This window comes from Chiloscyllium plagiosum, unplaced genomic scaffold (assembly GCF_037043375.1).
Source record: "Chiloscyllium plagiosum isolate Xiang-an unplaced genomic scaffold, Cpla_swu_hap1 HiC_scaffold_9, whole genome shotgun sequence".
Lineage (NCBI taxonomy): Eukaryota > Metazoa > Chordata > Chondrichthyes > Orectolobiformes > Hemiscylliidae > Chiloscyllium > Chiloscyllium plagiosum.
Window position 1 is genome coordinate 51,928,768 of NW_028270147.1, and position 24,086 is coordinate 51,952,853.

The 24,086-nt window shown below is 40.6% G+C and overlaps 1 protein-coding gene across 3 annotated transcripts in view; it reads left to right on the plus strand.

Moving 5' to 3' along the window:
* tm2d1 (TM2 domain containing 1) overlaps positions 1 to 24,086 on the plus strand; it is a 113,596-nt gene that overhangs the window by 15,890 nt on the left and 73,620 nt on the right. For all 3 annotated transcript variants that reach the window (XM_087990616.1, XM_043699261.2, XM_043699259.2), the window contains exon 5: positions 4,889 to 4,980. In XM_087990616.1, coding sequence (XP_087846742.1) covers positions 4,889 to 4,980 — 92 coding nt within the window. The remainder of the gene's footprint in view (positions 1 to 4,888; positions 4,981 to 24,086) is intronic.

The following is a 24,086-nucleotide window of genomic DNA, read 5'->3' on the forward strand; positions in this document are numbered from 1 at the left end:
TTTGGTGTTGCTCAGAGATTTGTCCTCACCGTTGCTCTTCTGTCTCTTTCTGACTCCTTAAAGGTCTATTATATGCTCCCAACAATGCAATTGCCATTTTTTGTCCTTCAGTTCACCCATGTGGTTGCATTTGACACACTTCTACCATAACACACTCGGTGTTTACAAAAGGGTCACAATATTGATTTTATAAATCTCCCTAAAACTGGGGATTTGTGCCCCCCTTTTGTCCATGTCTTAGTAAGAAATCAGAATCAGGATCCAATATTCTGAACATCATACATTGAAGGATACACCATTTAGCACCCCAAACTCCCTTGTTATCTATTTTAAATCTTTGTTACCTCTGCCTTGCAAAAATTTGTACAAATTTTTCTTTTTGCCTCCCATTTATAATTTCTGTTTTGCTTATGAATCTACTCTCAGGTTTGAGTTTGATTCATTGTTATCACATGCTGAGACAGTGAAAAGTATTGTTTTGCATGCTATATAATCAGATCATATCATAGTGCATCAGCTTACAGAATACAGTATTACAGTTGCAGGTGCTGAGAGGTCTGTTAACAAGTCTGATAACAGCATGAAATAGCTGTTCTTGAATCTGTTCATAGTTTATACAAACTTTTATATCTTCTGCTCAAAAGAAGAGGATGGAAGAGAGTATAACCAGGGTGGGACTGATCTTTGGTTATGTTGGTAGCTTGACCGAGTCGGAGGAATGTATAGATGGTGTCAATGTTTGGGAGGCTGGTTTGCATAATGAACTGGGCTGATTTCATGATTCTCTGCAGTGTCTTGGGTCTTGGGACGAGTGTTGCTATACTGCACTGTGATGCATCCAGATAGGATGCTTTCTATGTTGCATCATTGGTATGAGTCTCTGTGGACATACCAAATTTACTTAGCTCCTGAGGAAGTAGAAGCATTGTTGTCCTTTCTTGACCATTGCATCGGCATGAGTGGACCAGGACAGGTTGTTGGTGATCATCACTCCCAGGAATTTGACGCTTTTGACCATCTCCACCTCAGCACCATTGCAGACAGGAGCGTGCCCTCCACTCCACTTCCTGATGTCAGTGACCAGCTCCTTCATTTTGCTGACGTTGATGGAAACATTAAAAACCAAAGAACTGCAGATACTGTAAATCTGAAACAAAAACAGAAATTGCTAGAAAAGCTCAGCAGGTCTGGCCCCACCTGTGGAATACCTGTTCTGAAGAAGGGTCACTCGACCCAAAATGTTAATGCTGATTTCTCTTCACAGATGTGGCCAGGTCGGCTGAGCTTTACCAACCCTTTCTGTTAATTGAAACATTGCTGCTTTTACACCATGCCGCTAAGTACTCAATCACTTTCCTGTATTCTGTCCAGTCTTTTGAGCTCCACCCTACAACAGTGGTGTTGTCAGCAGATTTGTAAATGAAGTTGAACTGAATTTGGCCACAGTCCTGAGTGTATACGGAGTATGTTGTTCCCGATTATGGAAGATGATTGAGATGTACGAGGCTGGAGAAATAATAATGGGGAACCAGGAATAGGCAGAGGTGTTGATAAATACTTTGCAGCGGGTAGAGGGTAACAAACTAGCATAGCTAACAGGAAACAGAAAAGGAATAGGTAAGTCTTTCTCGGGCAACAGAATGTTGCATATGGTGTTGCCGCACAGTCAGGTGCTGGGCCTCAACCTTTTACAATTTATGTGAATGGTTTAGATAAAGGAGTCAAAGATACGGTAACAAGTTTGCTGATGACATAAAGATGGGTAAGAATGTAAATTCTGACAAGGGCATAAGGAACCTACTAAAGGATATGGAGATAAAACAAATATCTGGCAAATGGAGTACAAAGTGGGAAATTGAGGAATTGTTCATTTTTGGCAGAAAGAATTAAAAGAAGCGTATTAACTAAATGGTGGGGGAGTTGAGACCTCTGAAATGAAGGGAGATCTGGATGTCCTCATGTTTGAATCACAGAAGGTTAGTGTGCAGGTAGAGTAGTAGTCAAGAAAGCTCAGAAATGTTGTGTAATAGAATGCAAGGAGAATTTAATGCAACAGTAGGGCGGATGTAATAGTAGAGCATTTAGCGTTACATAATATGACCAAATAGAGTCAGCATAGCTTTATAAAGGGAACGCATGCCTGACAAGTCTACGGGAATTCTTTGAGAGGGTAACAAGTAAGATAGATAAAGACATTATGTATATAATATATTTGTATTTTCAGACAGCATTTGATAAGGTACCATACATTAGACAACTTATTAAGATAAGAGTCCATGGTGTTGTACATAGTGTATTAACGTGGGGATAGAGGATTGGCTAACAAGTAGAAGACAGAGAATTAGGATCGGGGTACTTTCAGAATGGCAACCTATAACTAGTGATGTGGTGCAGGGATCAGTGCTGAAGTCACAATCCTTGATAATGTGTGTTAACGACTTGGATGAGGAAAGTGAATGTACTGTCGCCAAGTTTGCAGATGACACAAATATAGGTGGAAAGGCAAATAGTGAGAATGACATACAGTCTGCAGAGAGGTGTAGACAGGTGTAGTGAATGGGCAAAATCTTGGCAGATGAAATAGAATATGAAGAATTGTGTGGTTTTGCACTTTAGGAAGAAGAGAGGAGCTAAATATTATTTAAATGGAGAAAGACTGCAGAAAACCCTAGAATAGAAGAATTTGTATGTCCTCCTCCAGGAATCACGAAAATGGGATGTTGGCCTCTATTTCAAAAGAATCGAGGAGAAAAGTAGGTAGTTTTGCTAAAATTATGTATGTCACTGGTGTTGTGGTCTCCTTATTCAACAGTAGATATACTGGCATTGGAAACCGTTCAAAAAGAGTTCACTTCACTGATACCAGAGAAAGAGGGACTGCCTTATGCAATTTAGAAGTGGTTGATTGAGATTGGGCCTTTACTCTGAATATAGAATAATGAGAGGCAACCTTATAGAAACATTGAAGGTTCTTGGAGGACTTGTTAGGGAAGATACAGAAAGGTTCCTTCCCTTCTGGGCTTGTCATATGAAGAGTAGTTAAGGACTCTGCGTCTGTCCTTGAAGGAGTTCAGAAGGATGAGGAGGATCTCATTGAAACTTAAAACATTGAACCGTCTGGACAGAGTGGATGTTAAGATGATGTTTCCACTAGTTGGCTGAAACTAAGACCCGCAGATACTCATTGAAGCAACGACCCTATGGAACTGAGATGGGGAATACGAGTTTGAACTAGTAAGAAGTAATTTTATTATGGTTCTAGAGGTGATCCATCCTTCAAGTAGTGAGCAATATTTTGAATTAACTTCTAGTTGGAGGAAAAATCTTGGAAACATTGAAGAAACAGTGTTGGTGAAAATGGTGGAAGATATGGGATTGATGCAGGTGGGAATGTAGGGTTCTTCTGAATGGATGAAGATGGGTTAAATTGCCTTCATTCGTAAGTATATTGTGGTCTTGAACAGCATTGTGTTTAACATGGAGGCAAACCCCTCTCTTAATTAAACCAAACACCCAGAAAAGCTCTCCTCATCTTGTAATTTGTTAAAATATGAGTGATAGAAAATTCCCAAATTCCATTATTTAAAGAAAATAACATCAATTTAGTTTCTAACTCTAAAAGTGAAAATTAAACAAAATCTATTGACAAATCGAAGCCCCCCCCCCCCCTTAACTGCTTACTATCTGTCTCCAACTTTATAACAATATGATGTTCCAATGAGACACTTACTAAAATTACATCAACCTAATTTCAAAACCACACCATCTCCACCGTCTTCTGTGTCTTCACTGTTCCAGCTGTTGATCTCCCTGGGTCATCATCTTTTTACTGCGAGTATGTTTCACATGAAAAGATACCTTTGATAGAGAGTGTTTTCTAATTTCTTTGAGAGTAAGATGTTAGATGGACAATTAGCTCTCCAGGAATTTCTCTGTTTATGGCAGTTGCTCTCTGACCAATTTTCAAACTGTCCATATTCTTAGACCCTCCAACATCAGACCATCGCATTGGTTTGATGTTGGCAAAACATTAAATTCAAACTCAATTGGGTTTTAGTCTCCTGGGCATACTTATAGCTGGTTAAATTTGAATTATTGTCAAAACAGCAACCAAAATGCAGGTATCCATTTCTCAGCCAAATGTATGTATTTCAATTATCCAGTACACTGTAGGGCTGCCACCTAGTCACATATACAGGTGCTTGTAAGTTCTCAGTTCAGAACAGCATTCTCTCTCTCAAAGGTGCAGTACATACCTTCAAGTTCATAACAGTACCAAGATGCAGAACAAATTCTCATCCACCTTGCTTCAGGTGTGTGTTTAAACTTCTGATTTGGATGAAGGGTAGCTTATTACCATTTCCCATATGTCTCCTCTCTTTGTCTCATCAGGTTATGTGAAACAATTTTCTGTTGTAGTGTCTTTACTCTCGAGGAGATAGATTAAGGATAACTGAATCCATTTCACTCTATACTTCTACAGCTGGCAGAGAATGAATGTAGTAATCCCTGATATTTTGGCTAATGCTGTCAAAGGTTTAAAAATTCTAAGTCAGTGAAAATTAAAAGGATAGAAATTTCGTTTCAACTACATCTTGAGTCTTTTAAGTTATACTTAAAAGCGTAAGTGGTTGTAACACGAGTAAAGCTGAGATTATGACTCCAGAAATATGGGACACTAGATGCAAATCTATATCCTAGCAATTCTGTGTTGTACAGTTATGCTGCATTGCCATGTTTATTTTTTCTCTTCATTAGAAGATTCGTCAGTTAAAACAGTTCAGTACAGCAGAATGGTTCTCAGTGTTATATCTTCTACCTGATCTGTTATCACTTCCTTCAGACATAAAATGATCTTTATTTTGATTTTTTTTCCTTCTTTTTAAAGATCTGGTTACTCTTATAAAGTGGCAGTGGCTCTCTCCTTGTTCCTTGGATGGCTAGGAGCAGACCGATTCTACTTGGGATATCCAGCATTGGGCAAGTATAATTTAAATGTTTTCCTATGCCACCAGGACATCTGGGAGTTAAATGCATTTGTAACCAATAAGGTATATAATCAGAATGGCCATTAATTAATTGTTTCTCCGTTGATCATACGTTTGTCAAAAGATAAAAATTTGCAGGTTTATTATTCTCATTTTATTGTCTAATCCAATTAAGTCTGGAACCCATTCTTGTCTCGTCTGCCAGCTGATTCTAAATTGCATTTGTGTAATGGAGAAAATAAAGAATAAAACATGCATGGCTTGCATTAGAATTTATAATTAGTGTATCGATCGCATCATATCATTGTGAAATGTATTCCAAAGTGCATAAGGTAGGAAACAATTTCTGGAAATTCAAGTAATCAACCCAGCGTACATTTTGGAGCAACTTCAAACTATAAAACAAGGCTTAACATTTAGTAATCTGTTCAGATTTTAATTTTGTGTAAATACTGTAAAAGGATACTATTTAATGTGAGCTATGACTATCGTGTCAAATTCTGTGTTCTTAGAGAACTGGAAAGGAATACATTTTTCCAATAATATCCTTGATGCTTACGTCATGCTATAAAAAATATAGAAATATCTTTATCTTAATTGAAGAGGTCAAGAATCCAAATAGTTTAAAGTGAAGATGTTTGAAAATTATAGCTGTTCTTCTTGGGCAATTCCTCAGCACTCGTGCTGTTTTTCACTTTGAGGTTTTTGGATCCTGAGGCAATGAAACAGTCTCACACAGGACCGCGTATTCTAGCATAGATTGTGCAAATGATATTTGATAAGGCGGTAGGTGGGATGCTTGGATTTTTGAATGCACTTGGCCTCTTCTTGTACCCATATAGTTCGTACCTTTGTGACTGCTTCTTCATCAACTTAGGCAGTGTTGAGAAAAGATTGCCACTATTCTGTGGGAATGTTGCAACTTTTCAGAACAGCTTCGAGTATGACCTCTGCTCCACCCCGTAATCACTTGCCATGATGAAGCTCAGAGCAGAGAGCTTGTTTTGGAACTCTTGTCAGACGTAGACAATGTGACTCATTCAACACATTAAGCAGTTTGACTGTAATCAGTGTCTCAACATTTGTTATGTTATCCTGAGAGAGAACCTTGATATTGAAGCCTCTGCAACATCCTAAAAAATAGCTTGTGATATTTCTCCCTGAATTTGAGGTGTCTGCTGTGCATTGTACATGTTTCCATCACATACAGGATGGTAGATAACACCACAACCCAGCAGACTATGAACTTGGTGTCAAGTTTGAGGTCCTTACCATCAAGCAATGTTTTTCTCTGATGTCATCTGAGAAGACAAAAGACTTATTATCAATGTTTGCCTTCACTAAGATGTTTCCAAAGTACAAGAATTTAGATTAGATTACCTACAGTGTGGAAACAGGCCCTTCGGCCCAACAAATCCACACCGACCCTCCGAAGAGAACCCAAGCCCCCTATATTTACCCCTGACTAATCCACCTAACATTATGGGCAATTTAGCATGGCCAATTCACCTGACCTGCACATCTTTGGACTGTGGGAGGAAACCGGAGCACCCGGAGGAAACCCACGCAGACACTGGGAGAATGTGCAAATTCCGCGCAGACAGTTGCCTGAGGTGGGAATTGAACCCGGGTCCCTGGCGCTGTGAGGCAGCAGTGCTAACCAATGAGCCACCGTGCCGCCCTTGATCCATGTTGGACAATAGCTCGTCATGGACCTTGACAGGGATACATCTTTGTATGGCGGGAGCAAGTTTGTCAAGGACTTGGAGTTCTAGATATTTTGCCTCAAGCCTATTCTTTCAAATAACCTCAGTGAATGCATTGACGATGATTTGGAGCTCGGTCCTTAAAAATGTTCACATGAAACAGCTTCTGTATACTGTTGCTTGATGTTGGCAGTTGAGATGATGGTTTTTAACTGGAGCCAATGTAGGTTGAATAGTTTCCCACTTGTCCTGTAGAGAGATTCAATTCTGGTCAAGAGTTCGATAGTGTTGGGATGGAGTGTTGTGATGAGGAAGAAAACATTGGTGCAATTACACAGTCTTGCTTGATTCCGTTTTTCGCTTGAACTAGATCCATATGTGAGGTTCACAGCCTGCATGTTAATCTTCTAGCAGACTGACAAAGGTGACAAAATTTCAGGAGATTATCCCAGATAACCGTAGCTGAGGCCTTTGAGATCAAAGGTGGCCATGTATAGAGGTTGCTGCTGCTTGACAATTTTTCTTGAATTTGGCTTGCTGAGCTGATGTCCACTGACCTGCTTGATCAACAGAATTATAACTATGACTCCTGTAGGAACTCTTCAGCTATGGAGGTGATGGAACAGGATTCTTGCAATGATCTATCCCATGGCAGACAACAGGGAGACCCTACTGAAATTATGCTTCTGATGTCTTTCAGTATGCTTCCTCCTTTTAGCTGAGGTCATGTATTTGTACGAAGGGTTTCTCCATCAACCAAACCTTGTGACCAGACTATTTTGATGAGAATCCCATTATGCGTTAATTTTATACATTCGCAACAATTGAATGGCCTTTTCAACTTCACATCAGGCTGGAGTTTTCACTTGGAGCATATACACTGACAACTATGGTATATTGTTTTTGGGTTAGGGTGAGCCAAAGGGTCATGTGACCTACAAGAGAATTCGTTGAGACGATCTGTGGTTTGTTGTTTAAGATGCCCCATAGAGTTGGCATTGTTCTTCAGATTTACCTTTGCTGAAGAAGATGTATTCTGTGAGTTGACCATCTCCTTGCTCACCATATCCTTGCTCAGTGTTAAAGAGTTTCAAACAATAGTTAACACGGAGACAGTTCAAGAGTCAAAGAAGGCAAAGACATTATTCTTTGATATTCGAAGAGAGATACTGCTTGAGGGAGATTATTCGGTGAAATAAGATTTTTTTTTAACATTCTTAAACAGTATGCCATTGCTCACATCACCCATAACAGTATGAGACACTTACAATATTCATGTCTCATTTAAAGATTCTAGTTAAGATAAATGGATTCTATTGTAAGACTAATCAGGCTTCTGCTGTGACTATGGCTCTTGAAAATACAAACAGATTTCCATTTACAGCAATTATCAGTAAATTACAGCCCAGTTTGGGTTCTGTCAGGGCCACTCAGTGCCTCGCCTCATTATATCCTTGGTTCAAACATAGACAAAAGAGCTGAATTCCAGAAATGAGGTGACACTGGCAGCTATTGATTCCTGATGAAGGGACTTTGCCCAAAACGTCGATTTTCCTGCTCCTCGGATGCTGCCTGACCTGCTGTGCTTTTCCAGCACCACTCTAATCTTAGCTCTTGGCTCTTAACATCAAGGCTTCATTCAACCAAGTGTGACATCAAGGATCCCTCGCAAAACTGGAATCAGTGTGTATCGGGGGCAAACTCTCTGGTGGATGGAGTCATATCGAGTCATATAAGAAGATGGTTGTTATTGCTTGAGCTCAGCCATCTGAGAGAAGTGTCCAATGTCCCAACCATCTTTAGCTGCTTCATCAATGACCTTCTCACCATCATAAGGTCCGAAGTGGGAATGGTTGCCGATGATTGCACAATCTTCAGCACCATTTGCAACTCCTCAGATACTGAGCAGTCGATGGTCAAATGCAACAAGATCTGAGCAATATCCAGGCTTGGACTGACAAGTGGCAAGTAACATTCGCACTACACAAATGCCAAGCTATGACCATCGCAGTAAGAGACAATCTAACCACTACCCTTGACATTAAGTAGTGTTAGATTAGAGAAGTGCTGGAAAAGCACAGCAGTTCTGGCAGCATCCGAGGAGTTCACCTTCCACCCTACCAACCTTCGCATAAACCAAATCCTCTGCCGATATTTCCGCCACCTCCAAACGAACCCCACCACCAGGGATATATTTCCCTCCCCACCCCTTTCCGCCTTCCGCAAAGACCGTTCCCTCCGTGACTACCTGGTCAGGTCCACGCCCCTATAACCCACCCTCCCATTCTGGCACCTTCCCCTGCCACCGCAGGAATTGCAAAACCTGCGCCCACAAGAGTGATGGAAAACACCCCATTTACCTGGATGAGTGCAGCCCCAACAACACTGAAGAAGCTTGACACCATCCCGGACAAAGCAGCATGCTTGATTGGCACTACATCTACAGGCGTCCACTCCCTCCATCAGTGACACTCAGCAGCAATGTGTATTATCTACAAGGTACACTGCAGAAGTCCACCATAGATCCTCAGACAGCACCTTCCAAACGGACAAACACATTCATCGAGAACGACAAGGACAGACATATAGGAATACCACCACCATCAAATTCCCCTCCACGCCACTCGCTATCCTAAACTGGAAATATTGCAGTTCCTCCACTGTAGCTTGGTTCAAATCCTAGAATTCCCTCCCAATTGGTATTGTGGGTCAACCTACAGAAGGTAGACTGCAACAGTCCAAGAAGGCAGCTCACCACCACCTTATCTAGGGCATCTAAGGATGGGCAATAAATGCTGATCAGGCAGTGAGGCCCACATTGCACAAATGAATTTTTTTTTTAAAAATCCCTCTTGCATTGACAATTTTCTACTTGTTGTGATTACTCAAGGACTTAAGTATACGGATGACAATGTTATCTCTGCACTCTCTGAAGAAAATCTTTAATCCCCACTTAATGCCTCAACTTCAAGAAGACTGAAGTCTTTCTTTTTTATCTACCTATCCAAGGCAAGTTCTGTCCATCCCTCCAGTAGGGTTAACATGGAAAACTTCACAATCGTGGAGCATTTCCCTAACCTGACAAGCTGCCTCTTATCAGCGGGAGAGCCAACACACCACCTTTGAGCGCCACCTTTGGATGCCTATAGATGACAGTCTTCAAGGACTGTGACATCTGTACTGTTATCAAGATACTTGTGTAAGAGGCTGTCATTCTTCCCATTCTTCCATATGGTTGCAAAACGTGGACTACGTACAGATGCCACCTCAACACCCTTGAGAAGTACCATCAATTCTGGTTGCAACAGATTCTCTGCATCATCTGTGAGGACAGGCATACTAACATCAGCATGCTTGAAGGAGCTGATAGCATCATCATCAAGACCATGATCATCTCAAACCAACTCCACTAGGCTGGCTGTATATTTAGGATGCTTGTGTTGTAACTACAAAGCAAATCATCTTTGCGCACCTCAAAAAAGGCATTCAAACAAGAGGGGAACAGACATTTCAAAGATTCCCCTGAAGGCTTCCCTCAAAATGCGCGGAGGTTTGGATGTTTATGTGTGGAAGATTTTTGTCCAGAAGAAACTGACTTTGAGGAACCTCATGTTTGAAGAGACACAATGCTTTGAGAATTGTGGCAAGAGGAAGTACGATAAAGGAAACAGAGGAAGGAATGCCAGTGATCAAGGCCAAGGAACAAGTCCACTTTCTAGAAACACGTGCCAGATCTGTTGTCAAAGACTGAGATCTAGGATAAAAGCAAATTACTGCGGCTGCTGGAATCTGAAACCAAAAGAGAAAATGCTGGGAAATCTCAGCAGGTCTGGCAGCATCTGTAAGGAGAGAAAAGAGCTGCCGTTTCGAGTCTAGCTGATCCTTTGTCATAGGGGATGTAGGCTCGGGCTTATCAGCCACACAAGGACCCGCATGACCAGTGACTCAGAAATTCCTAGCTGGACATTCGTACTTAGTAGTGAATGTTTGCTAATTACAAATTGATTATTTCTCTTTCTGTTTCAAGACTATCTGATTAGTCATTATTTCTTAAATGTTTTTCTGAATTACCATCCTATGTGCATTAGTGTGATGAGGTCCCCTTCATAGTTTTAAAACAGGTTTCCGTTTTGTTTTAGCAATCATTTCTCTGTAGGATTAAGAAAAATTCCTTGCTTTGCACATCTTATGGCCCTGTCTTCCTTTGTAATTTAGAGCAGTTCTTGGTTTTGAGTTAGTTAAATATGTCCTGACCCTTTCAAAGCCTACTGCCATGCGTCAACCCTGAATCAAGCTGGCAATTAACTTCTTTATCTTTACCTCACTTTACTCAGGGCAGTAAGGGTAATATGTGCCAGAATTCCCCTATTAAGATAACTTTGGTATGTTCAGGTTGTCCATAAGAGTCCTGATATTCATTTCGAGACACTGGAACATGCCTGTATATGGGTTCTTTTAACATAAAGTGGCATTGCACACTGAATAACAAATGTCCTTGTGGAGGATGGTTTTGTTCACGCAGGGAAAATAGAGACTGGTGAAGACTAAACTCCACTCAGTCGGCATAGACTAGTGTAATGTTGCCCTCACTACACGTAACCTCCCCCACAAAACAGTATTATACCCCCAAGAAGAAGAAATCCCAGTATTGCTCAGTCTTTGCAGAATGCACATTGTCTGAACACCAATAAATCATTTTAGCATAAAGTGGCTTCTTTTTATGTTAGTCACACGAAAGATTTACTAGGTCTTCAACAGCAAGGTGCCATCGAGAAGATGGATCATTGGACTGGAGTAATGAATCCCCAAATACCACAACCTTACTCATTTGTTTTCAAAAACCATTCTTTCAAATTTCATTATGTTGGTGGTTTCATTGTAATTGTTAATTCAAATCTATTATAAGTTGGCAGCAGTAGAGTTGGTAAACTTTATGCATTAAGCAAACAAAAAGCAGGTGCAACATTTTCTATTTTGTCTTGTTTATTTGTCCAATACTTCGAACACTTTGGTTATTTAGTGACTAGATAATTCAATGCAAATTACTTAAAATTCCTAAAAGTATTTGAGTTTTTTTTAGTTAAGATAAAGTTTCCGTGGATAGGTGTTGTAGAGACTAGATTACTAGAGTAGATTAGATTAGATTACTTTACAGTGTGGAAACAGGCCCTTCGGCCCAACCAGTCCACTCTGACCCGCCGAAGCGCACCCACCCAGACCCATTCCCCTACATTTACCCCTGCACCTAACACTACAGGCAATTTAGCATGGCCAATTTACCTGACCTGCACATTTTTGGACCGTGGGAGGAAACCGGAGCACCCGGAGAAAACCCACGCAGACACGGGGAGAATGTGCAAACTCCACACAGTCAGTCGCCTGAGGCGGGAATTGAACCCGGGTCTCTGGCGCTGTGAGGCAGCCGTGCTAACCACTGTGCCACCGTGCCGCCCACAAACAACTCCTGAACATCTCCTGAAATTGCAGCATCTAAACCTAGTGGTTCAGATGTTGCAAGCAATGCAGAAATCGTCAGATCAAATCCAAATAAATTTTGAAATTTGTGGGATACCAAAAAGATTATAAAAATTAACTGGCTGCTGTTAGTGACGCAATTTGATACCCTCTCCTTAATATGCAGTAACTCTGAGGGTATGCTACTCAAGGCATGCCATTATGAAACAAACAGAAGGAGGGAAATGATTGTACAGTCCTTGTAAAACAAAGTCCTGTCTTTTAAGTGATGATATCGTGGGCATAAATGCCAAGCTGCAAAGACAATGAACAAAACTAGCTATCCATGACTGACCAAGTCCTAGGCCGCAGCAGCAGTGCATTTGACTATAGGCTGTAACTTCATGGTCTGGCATATTTCTTACTATTCCAGTTGGCAGGCTTGAAAGTTTCTCAAATGTATACAACTTTGCTATGGAATAAGGCAGAATTTTTTTATTGTAACAATGACAAAATTCCTTGCATGCTGACACAAAGCAACCCAGAGACAAAGTTGTTCCACAACCAATTGGTCAGAGCAAAGCTTGGTGATCTGATCACACAAGGTGGGAATGGTGTTGGAAATCTGGGTACCTGCATGAATGTGTACCACCTCAGCATTTTGGAATTTGGCATCTGACTAAGAGGCAGGTGTTTGAAGGCAACAATTGGAGACACCTTTAGCCAGAACCAGGAAGTTGGAATGATAGCAGCTAGAGCATATGCAGTAAATTGTATCGCAATTTACTGTGAATTTTAAGGGTAACGGAATGAGTCTGGGTGGGTTAATCTTCAGAGGATCGGTGTGGACTTGTTGGGCTTGTTTCCGTATTGTAGGGAATCTAAACAAAATGTGGACACCCACTATGACCATTGTTAGTTATGTAAGCTCTAAATTTGAAAAATAGTAAAGCAACTGTTCCTGTACTGTATTGAATAATTCTTTTCAGATTATAACACTTTTTTTTGTTTTGGCTGCTTTGAAAAGACAACTTCTGATTTTGACTAAAAATATTGTTATCAGTGTGCATTTCAACTTGTGGATTTAATTCAAAGCCTTACAATTAGCATGATAGAAACAATTCCAGAGGTCCGTGATTTATGAAGATTTGTACTCACGAGTGTGATCCCATGACATTAAAATATTTCCTGTACTTACGAAGAGCTGATTTCCATTGTCCTGCATTGTGTTCTGACTTGACTGCAAATTGATTGTATTATAGACCCCCCCCCCCCCCCACCAATAGTCAGCAGGAATTTGAGATCTCAGTTAAGAATAGGGTGGTTATGGTAGGGGATTTTAACTTTGCAAATGTAGACTGGGACCGCTATAGTGTTAAGGGTTTAAGTAGAGAGGCATTTAAGTGTGTATAAGAAAATTGCCTGAATCAGTATGTGGATGTACCAACTAGAAAAGGTGCAAAAATTGACCTTCTCTTGTGAAATCAGGCAGGGTAGGTGATTGAGGTGTCAGTGGGGGAGCACTTTGGGGCCAGTGACCATAACTCTATTAGTTTTTAAAATAGTGATGGAAAAAGATGGACCAGATCTAAAAGTTGAAGTTCTAAATTGGAGGAAGGTTAATTTTGACAGTATTAGGCAAGAATGTTCAAAAGTTGATTGGGGGCAAATGTTTCTAGGAAAAGGGACGACTGGAAAATGGGAAGTGTTCAGAAATGAGATAATGAGTTCAGATACAGTATATTCCTATTAGGGTGAAAAGCAAGGCTGGCAGGTGTAGAGAATGCTGGATGACGAGAGAAATTGAGGTTTTAGTTAAGAAAAAGAAGGAATCGTATGTCAGTATAGACAGGAGAGATTGAGTGAATCCTTAAAGAGTATTAAGGTGGTAGGAGTATACTCAAGGGAAATCAGGAGGGCAAAAAGGGGACATGAGATAGCTTCGGCAAATAGGATTAAGGAGAATCCAAAGGCATTTTATAAATATATTGGAAGGACAAAAGGGTAACTTGGGAGAGAATAGGGCCCCTCAAAGATCATCAAGGCAGCCCATGTGTGGAACCACAGGAGATGGGGGAAATGCGAAGGAGTGTTTTGCATCAGTGTTAACAGTGGAGAAGGACATGGAAGATATAGAATGTAGGGAAATACATGGTGACATCTTGAAAAATGTCCATAATCACAGAAGAGGAGGTGCTGGATGTCTTAAAACTCATAAAAGTGGATAAATCCCCAGGACCTTATCAGGTGTACCCTAGAACTCTGTGGGAAACTAGGGAAGTGATTTCTGGGCCCCTTGCTTAGATATTTATATCATTGACAATCACAGGTGAGGTGCTGGAAGACTGGAGGTGAGATAATAGTTGGTGCCACTATTTGAGAAAGGTGGGAAGGAAAAATCAGGGAACTATGGACCAGTGAACCCGACATCGTTGGTGGACAAGTTGTTGGAGGGAATCCTGAGGGACAGGATTTATATGCATTTGTAAAGGCAAGGGCTGATTAAGGGTATTCAACCACTTAAAATTACAACAGGGTGGATTTGACCAGGCCTTTTTCTCATGTTTTAGTTAAAAAAGTAGGGGAGTAGTCATTCTCATTCAGAAGAATCTTCCTTTCAAAATCTTAAGCCAGATAAAAGATGAATCTGGACAGTAGATACTGATCAAAGCCCTCATAAATGGAGAGGAGTATGGGATTTTGAATCTTTCTTGCCCCCCGGCACACCCCTTCAAATTTGTAATGGAAGCGTTCTCCAAGTTGATGGCTTTTGGGGGCCCCCCATACAATTATAGGAGGAAATTTTAATAGTGTTATGAACTGAGAGACCGGTAGGATACCCAAGAGTATTATGGGTATATCTCTTAGATCTAGACAATTGGTGGATCTGAATAAGGAGCTAGGGCTAGTAGATGTGTGGAGGTGTCTTCACCCCCCCGGGCAGAGACTTTATTTTCTACTCTAAGCCACACAAGTGTCATACTAGAATTGATATGTTTTTTGCTCCCTCAACCCTTTTGAATTCCATATTGTCCTGCAAAATAGGTAATATAGCAATCCCTGATCATGCCGCAGTATATATGGAAGTTAAGACTAGGGACAATAGGACAGACCTCCGACATTGGCGTATGGATTCTTTCTTAATGAAGGAGAGTAAATTTATCAAATTTTTTTTCAGGAATTCAAAACCTTATTGGAAATTAATTCAGGTACGGCCAGTAACCAGTTGACAGTGTGGGAGACCATTAAGGCTTATGCGCGAGGTTTGATCATCTCACATTCTGCGACCCAGAAAAGACAAAAGGCAGAACAACAGTGCCTGCTAAAGGCTCGCTTGAAGGCAGCTGAGACAGCGTATGTTGATAGGCCCTCTATTACTAAGCTACAAAGGACCACAGCCCTTAGGACAGCCTTGAATACCGAATTTACCCAAATAGCAAAGAGGGAAATATTATTTGCAAAGCAAAGACTATATGAATATGACAACAAGCCTGGCAGATACCTAGCATATCTTGCTAGGAAAAAAAAGACTCCTCAAGCTATCACGTCCATTAGGGAAAGTGGTTGTGGTTGTAAAAGGATCAAAACAGCCTTTAGAAAGTTCCATTTTGTATTGTATAAATCGCAGGACTGTGAGGATAGAACTAAGAAGATGGAGTCCTTCTTTAAAAACTTGCCCTTTCCGGATTTAACCTCGGAGCAGGTGTCAATCCTGAATGCCCCCCTGACAACCCAGGAAGTACTCGACGCAATTAGGCAGCTTCAGAGTGGCAAAGCACCTGGACCAGACAGATTCCAGGTTGATTTTTATAAAGAATTTATAGGGGAACTGGCTGGTCCACTCATAGACATGTATAATTACTCACATAGTCAGGGCTGCCTCCAGCAAATATTTCCCTCATTCTTAAGGCCCCAGAAGATTACTCATCATATAGACCAATATCCTTGCTAAATGTGGATTTTAAAATCCTTTCTAAAACGTTAGCATTAAGATTGGAGAGGGTCTTACCAAATATCATAAGAGTGGTGCAGGCTCGAAGGGCAGAATGGCCTACTCCTGCACCTATTGTCTATTGACTATTTCTAAGAGGATCAAAGGGTTTGATCAAGGGCAGTAGATCAACTAACAATATTAGAAGGGTCTTAAATATGATACAAGCCTGTCAACAGGAAAGAATACCGGGGATAGTTGTCTCTTTGGATGCAGAGAAGGCATTTGATTGGGTAGAATGGTCATATCTTTTTTACACACTGGAAAGATCCGGTGTCAGAGGGTATTTTCTAAATGGGTCTCAATATTATACAATGACCCCAAAGCAGCTGTGATCACCAATGGTTTAGGTTCGGATAGCTTCAGTATGGATAGGGGCTGTCATCAGGAGTGTCCTCTCTCACCGTTATTATTCACGCTAATAATTGAACCACTAGCGGAAACTATATGAATCGACTCTAACGTAGTGGCTACGAGGGTTGGTTTGGGTAAACGTAAAATCACTCTCTTAGCAGATGATGTCCTCCTTTTATTCAGTAATCCTTTGATATCCGTGCCCCGCCTAATTCAAGTAATAAATCTATTTAGTATGTTCTCAGGCTATAAAATCAATTTTATGAAGTTGGAGGCCATGCCGTTGGGTGGCCTCGCTAGTATATCCAATTTATTGGACGGATCTTGCTTTCCCTTTCGGTGGTCACTGGAGGGTTTTCTATACTTATGTAGTTTTATCACCCCAGTATTTGGTCAGCTGTATAAAGCCAATTTTGTGCACCTACTAGAGAAATTAAGGCAGGACCTTCACCGCTGGAGAGATCTCCCAATATCCTGTTTAGGCAGAGTAGCTCTAGTTAAAATGAATATTATGCCTCGTCTCCTATATCCTATGAGAATGCTTCCTCTGATGTTGCTGACACTGGCGTGGCGTAAGCTACATGGCTGGCTTGGTTCCTTTAATTGGATATATAGCTGGCCCCTTATCAGATTAAAAAAAGCTGCAGCTTCCACAAGCAAGGGGAAAACTGGATCTTCCAGACTTTAGGAGGTATCAGTTAAGCTCTTTATTATGCTGTGTAGCTGATTGGGTCTCTTGTGACCCACAGTCAAATTGGTTAGACATTGAGACCTCCCAAGGAAAATGTTCCCTCATCAATCTTTTATTTTTAGATAAGATGAGAGCTATTATGGACTATTGCAAAAACCCTATTGTATTAAATACATTTAAAACCTGGAGGATAATGCGGCAAGATGAGGGTAACCTACAAAAAACCTCTCCTTATACTCCTATAGTGGGAGCATTGGGTATTCAGCCAGGGCTGACAGGCGCTATATTTAAAACCTGGAGGTCCAGAGGTATCGCTTGCTTAGGGGACCTGTTCAATGGGGAGGTTATGATGTCTTTTGAGCAGTTGCACCAGAAGTTTGGACTTCCTGATGGAGACCTTTTTCGGTATTTCCAAATACAAGATTATATACAGAAGTAGACCACATTATTAGACAGTCCCTAAAAATCGGATAGGGAAAGAAGAGTGCTATGGCCAATGGGTCCATCCTTGGTCAGTACTCTTTATCACTCATTACATAACGAGGTATCAAAAGACATGGAACGACTGTTTAAAACATGGAATCAGGAATTGGGGTTAGAAATCCCTTTAGAAAAGTGGAAGGACATCTGGAATAGAACCCAAGCTATTCAATTAAAGATAGGGCTTATATAGCACCTGAACGACTTGCAAAATTTAGGATAGGAACATCCCCAATGTGTCCTAAATGCAAAATAGAAGTGGGCACACTCACGCACTGTTTGTGGACATGTCACAAAATCCGTAGACACTGGGACAGAATAGCGAATGCTCTGACAAAAGTCTTGGGAACGGAGATTAGATTGGATCCAGTGTCTCTTCTCCTGGGCTTTTCAAATTTGCCCTCCCTGGATGTGCACGGGAGGGAACTATTTTCCATTCTCTCTTTTTGTGCAAGATAAAATATCTTAGTGAATTGGGTAGCTGAGGGCCCTTCAGGACTTTCGAATTGACACAGGTTAATCATAGAATATACCCCCTTGGCTTCCTCACAAATATGGTGCACCAAAAAACTGAATTATTCTATAAAGTATGGCAGCCCTTTCTGAACTATATCGACGCAGATATTTCAGGCATATTGTCAACGGATTTTGTCTGGCTATGGTAGCAGTTCTAGCTGGTCCGGGGATCCCCAGAAGGAGGTATCCCCTATGAATACGGGTTTTATTATGACTTGATGTTAATCCATTTTGAGTATGTACTTAATTATTTAATTATTCTGTTATTTTTCACGAGTAATGTATGATATTCTATTTTATGTTTTGGTTGTTTGCAGGATAGATTAGTAGTTAGTTGGGTTTTTTCTTTTTTTGTGTTTTTGTTTTTGTTTATATATATTTAATTGTATATTAGTGTTTATACTTGTTTGTATTACTTTGTAATTTTGTTAAAAATGTTTAAAAATTTCCTTTTTTTTCAATAAAAATACCTATTTAAAAAAAAGGATATTCAACAAGGCTTTGTGCATGGGAAGTCATGTCTCACGAACTTGATTGAGTTTTTTGAAGAAGTAACAAAGAGGTTTGCTGAGGGGCAGAGTAGTGGACGTGATCTGTAAGGACTTCAGTAAGACTCTCGACAAGGTTCCTTATGGTAGACTGGCTAGCAAGTTTAGATCTCATGGAAAACAGGGAGAAGTAGCCATTTAGATACAAAACTGGCTTGAAGGTAGAAGACAAAGGGTGGTGGTGGAGTGTCACTTTTCAGACTAGAGGCCTGTGACCAGTGGTGTGCCACAAGGATTGGTGCTGTGTCCACTGCTTTTCATGATTTATAAAAATGATTTGAAAATAGGAGATATAGTTAGTAAGTTTGCAGATGACACCAAAATAGGTGGTGTAGTGGACAGCGAAAAAGGTTACCTCGGAGTACAACGGGATCTTAATCAGATGGGCCAATGTGCTGCGGACTGGCAGATGGAGTTTAAGTTACATAAATGTGAGATGCTGTATTTTGAAAAGGCAAATCAGGGCAGGACTTAAAGACTTAATAGTAAGCTCGTGGGGGGTATTGCTGAACAAAGAGACCTTCGGGGTGCATGTTCATAGTTCCTTGAAAGTGGAGTTACTGGTAAACAGGACAGTGAAGAAGGCATTTGGTATGCTTTCCTTTATTGGACAGAGCATTGATTATCGGACTTAGGGGTCATGTTTTGGCTGTACAGGACATTGGTTATTGGAATATTTTGTGCAATTCTGACCTTTCATCTATTGGAAAGCTGTTGTGAAACTTGAAGAGGTTCAGAAAAGATTTACAAGGATTGGAGGATTTGAGCTAAAGGGAGAGGCTGAATAGGCTTGGGGCTGTTCTCTCTGGAGCGTCAGAGGCTGAGGGGTGACTTTATAGAGGTTGATAAAATCATGAGGGGCATGAATAGGGTAAATAGACAGGGTCTTTTCCCTGGGTTGGGGGAGTCCAGAGCTAGATGGCGTAGGTTTAGGGTGAGAGGGGAGAAATTTAAAGTGGAAGGGACAACTTTTTCACACAGAGGGTGTTGCATGTATGGAATGCACTGCCAAATGAAGTGGTGGAGGCTGGTACAATTGCAACATTTAAGAGGCATTTGGATGGGTATATGAATAGGAAGGATTTGTAGGGAAATGGGCCAAGTGATGGAAAATGGGACTAGATGAGGTTGGGATATTTGGTTGGCATGGATGGGTTGAACTGAAGGGTCTGTTTCCATGCTGTATACCTCTATAACTCTCTGATCTGCGAGTGAATTCCAGAATGATACTGTCTAATTGTGCTACAGCAGCATTCCAGCATTCCTTCTAAACTTGCATGTTCTTGAACCCCCCCCCCCCCCCCCCCCCCCGCCACAAAATCATCTTTGTGATTTAAGTAATTGGGTAGCTATTGGAATTGGAGATTATGTGCTCCAAAATTATTTCTAACCATTAGAAAAGAAATAAATTTATTCACAACCACTGGATACCTGAAAGCATTTTACAGTCAGTGAACAACTCTTACTTTATTGTGTTACAATCTCCATGGGAGACTAACAACTTTTAGAAAGAGATTCAAGATGCAGTTAACTGTTGAAAGATTAACGTGTTAGTGTTCCCAGTTTTTTTAAAAAATTTTTATAGATATTTTTATTAGAAATTTAACATTTTTACAAGTTTACAAAAATAAACAATACTCTCAAATATAAACATTGATATACAATTAAATCAAATATACAATAGCCAAAATTTAACAAAAGAAGGAAAAAAAACCGAAAAAGAAAAAAAAAACTCAACTATCTACTAATCTAACCTATAACTAACCAGAGTGTATATTTAAGTCTCTTACATGCTCGGAATGTGTTAACATCAGATGTAATAAAACCCGTATTCGTGCGGGATTCCTCTCCTAAGGGGCCCCAGACCAGCCAGGTTTGTAATCTCAATTAAATAAAAGCCCTTGTTAGGATAGCAGAGATATCTGTGTTTATGTAATTCAAGAAGGGCTGCCATATTTTATAAAATAATTCGGTCTTTCGGTGCACCATATTTGTAAGGAAGTCAAGGGGAATACATTCCATAATTAATCTGTGCCAATTTGAAAGTCCAGGGGGGCCCTCAGCCACCCAGTTCACCAAAATATTTTTCCTTGCACAGAAAGAAAGAATAGAAAATAGTCTTTTCCCGTCCATGTCCAGGGAGGGAAAGTTCGAAAAGCCCAAAAGGAGAGATACAGGGTCCACTTTAATTTCCGTTCCTAGAATTTCTGTCAGGGTACTTGCTACTTTAGTCCAATATCTATGGATCTTATGACAGGTCCATAGGCAATGTACAAGAGTGCCCACCTCTATTTTGCATTTGGGACACATTGGAGATGCTCCTGCCTTAAGGTTTGCCAGTCGAACCGGTGCTATATGGGCCCTATGAAGTATCTTCAGCTGGATAGCCTGGGTTCTGTTACAGATAGTAATTCTTCTAGCGTTTTCCCAAATATCATTCCACGTTTCTGTAGAGAATTCTAGTCCCAAATCCTGATCCCATGTTTTAAGCAGATTATCCATATCTCCCGATACTTCATCATGTAGTAAATGATAAATAGTACTGATGGAAGATACCCCCACTAGTCGTAGGACACTACATTCTCTATCTGATTTATAAAGACTATCTAATAACGTAGTCTTCTTCTGTATATAATCTCGAATTTGGAAGTATCGAAAGAGGTCTCCATTAGGTAATCCGAATTTCTGACGCAGCTGTTCAAAAGACATCAGGACCCCATCCTTAAATAGGTCCCCTAGACATGAGATACCCCTGGATCTCCAGAGTTTAAAAGTGACATCTGTAAACCCCGGTTGGAATCCCCATGCTCCCACTATCTGTGCATAGGGGGATGTTTTATGTGAATTGCCCTCATTTTGCCGCATTATATTCCAAGCCTTAATTGCGCTTAGTATTACAGGGTTTTTACAGTGATCTGTAATGATTTTCCTCTTGTCTGAGAATAAAAGATTAATAAGTGGGTATTTTACTTGAGAGGCCTCGATGTCCAACCAGATTGATTGTGGATCAGACAAGACCCAATCAGCTATGTAACTGAATAGGGAACTTAACTGATATTTCCTAAAGTCTGGGAAGTCCAATCCTCCCCTTGTCTGTGGAAGCTGTAGCTTCTTCAGCTTAATAAGTGGCCATATATGATTCCAGATAAAGGAACCCAACCAGCCATATAATTTACGTAGAGCCGTCCTCGGCAGCATCACCGGAAGCATTCTCATAGGATATAGGAGACGGGGCAGGACATTCATTTTGATTAGTGCTATTCTACCCAACCAGGAAATTGGAAGGTCTCCCCATCGCTGGAGGTCCTGCCTTATCCTTTCCAGTAAATGTACAAAATCAGCCTTATACAACTGACCAAATACTGGAGTAATAAAAATGCCTAAATATAAGAAGCCCTCCAGGGACCAACGAAAGGGAAAAAGGGATCCATCCACTAAGTGGGGTGTCATAGCAAGGCCACCCATTGGCATAGCCTCCGATTTTGAAAAATTAATTTTATAGCCTGAGAATGCGCTAAATGTATTAATAACTTGGATTAGGTGAGGTATGGACATCAGAGGATCACTGAGGATAGAAGAACATCATATGCATAAAGGGTAATTTTATGTTTACCTGTACCAATCCTCGGGGCCTTTATATTAGGATCAGCTCGTATAGCTTCTGCTAGTGGTTCAATTATTAGCGTGATTAACAATGGCGAGAGGGGACATCCCTGACGGCAGCCCCTACCCACACTGAAGCTATCCGAACCTAATCCATTGGTAACCACAATTGCTTTGGGATCACTATACAATGTTGAGACCCATTTGGTAAACACCTGTCCAACGCCAAACCTTTCCAATGTGTAAAACAAATATGACCATTCAACCCTATCAAATGCCTTTTCCGCGTCTAATGAAACTACTACTCCTGGTATCTTTCCCTGATGGCAGGCTTGAATCATATTCAAAACCCTTCTAATATTATTGGATGATCTACGACCCTTAATAAACCCCGTCTGATCCTCCTTTATAATATGTGGCAGTACCCTTTCTAGTCTCAGTGCTAACGTTTTAGAAAGGATTTTAAAATCTACATTTAGCAAGGATATTAGTCTGTATGAAGCACAGTCTTCTGGATCCTTTCCTTTTTTAAGGATAAGAGAGATATTTGCCTCTTTCAGCGAAGGCGGGAGACAGCCCTGACTATATGCATAGTTATACATGTCCATAAGTGGACCAGCCAATATTTCTGTAAATTCTTTATAGAATTCAGTTTGAAAACCATCTGGGCCCGGTGCCTTACCGCTCTGAAGTTGCCTAAGTGCATCAAGTATTTCTTGGACTGTTAGAGGAGCATTTAGGACCGATACCTGTTCTGGAGTTAGGCCTGGAAAGGTCAAATTTTTTAAAAATGACTGCATCCTCCTCGTCCTATCTTCACAATCCTGCGATTTATATAACTGAGAATAAAATTCTCAAAAGATCGCATTAATCTTTTTATGATCATGAGTCAGAAGACCCGTACTTTCCTTGATAGACGTAATAATCTGAGGGGCCTTTTTTTTCTTTGCAAGAAATGCTAAGTATCTACCCGGCTTGTCGCCATATTCATATAACCTTTGTTTTGCAAATAATATTTCCCTCTTAGCCGTTTGAGTAAGCGTAGTGTTTAGAGCTGTGCTAAGAGCCGTAATCCTTTGCAATTTAATAATAGAAGGTCTATCAGTGTATGCTGTTTCAGCTGCTTTTAAGCGAGCTTCAAGCAGACGCTGTTGTTCTCCCTTCAATTTCTTCTGGGTCGCTGAGTAGGAGATGATCAAACCTCGCGTGTAAGCTTTGATGGTCTCCCACATCATTGATGGGTTGCTAGCTGTCCCTGAATTAATTTCTAAAAAAGTTTTAAATTCTTGAGAGAAGTACTTTACAAATTTACGATCTTTCATTAGGAAGGGGTCCATACGCCAATGCCGAGGGGATGTCCCATTGTTCCTCGCCTTAGTTTCCATCTGTACAGCAGCGTGGTCGGAAATTGCTATACTACCTATTTTACAGGATGATATAGAATTTTAAAAAATCGAGGGGGCAAAAAACATATCAATTCTAGTATGACATTTATGTGGATTGGAGTAGAAAGAAAAATCTCTGTAAGGTGGATGAAGACATCTCCATACATCTACTTATCCTAATTCTTTGTTCAGATCCATCAATTGTCTAGATCTGGGAGATACTCCTGCAGTACTCTTGGAAATCCTATCTATTTCTGGATCTATAATACAATTAAAGTCTCCCCCTATAATTGTATGACGGGCACCAAAAGCCATCAATTTTGAAAAGGCTTCCGTTATAAATTTAAAGGGGTGTGCCAGGGGCAATACA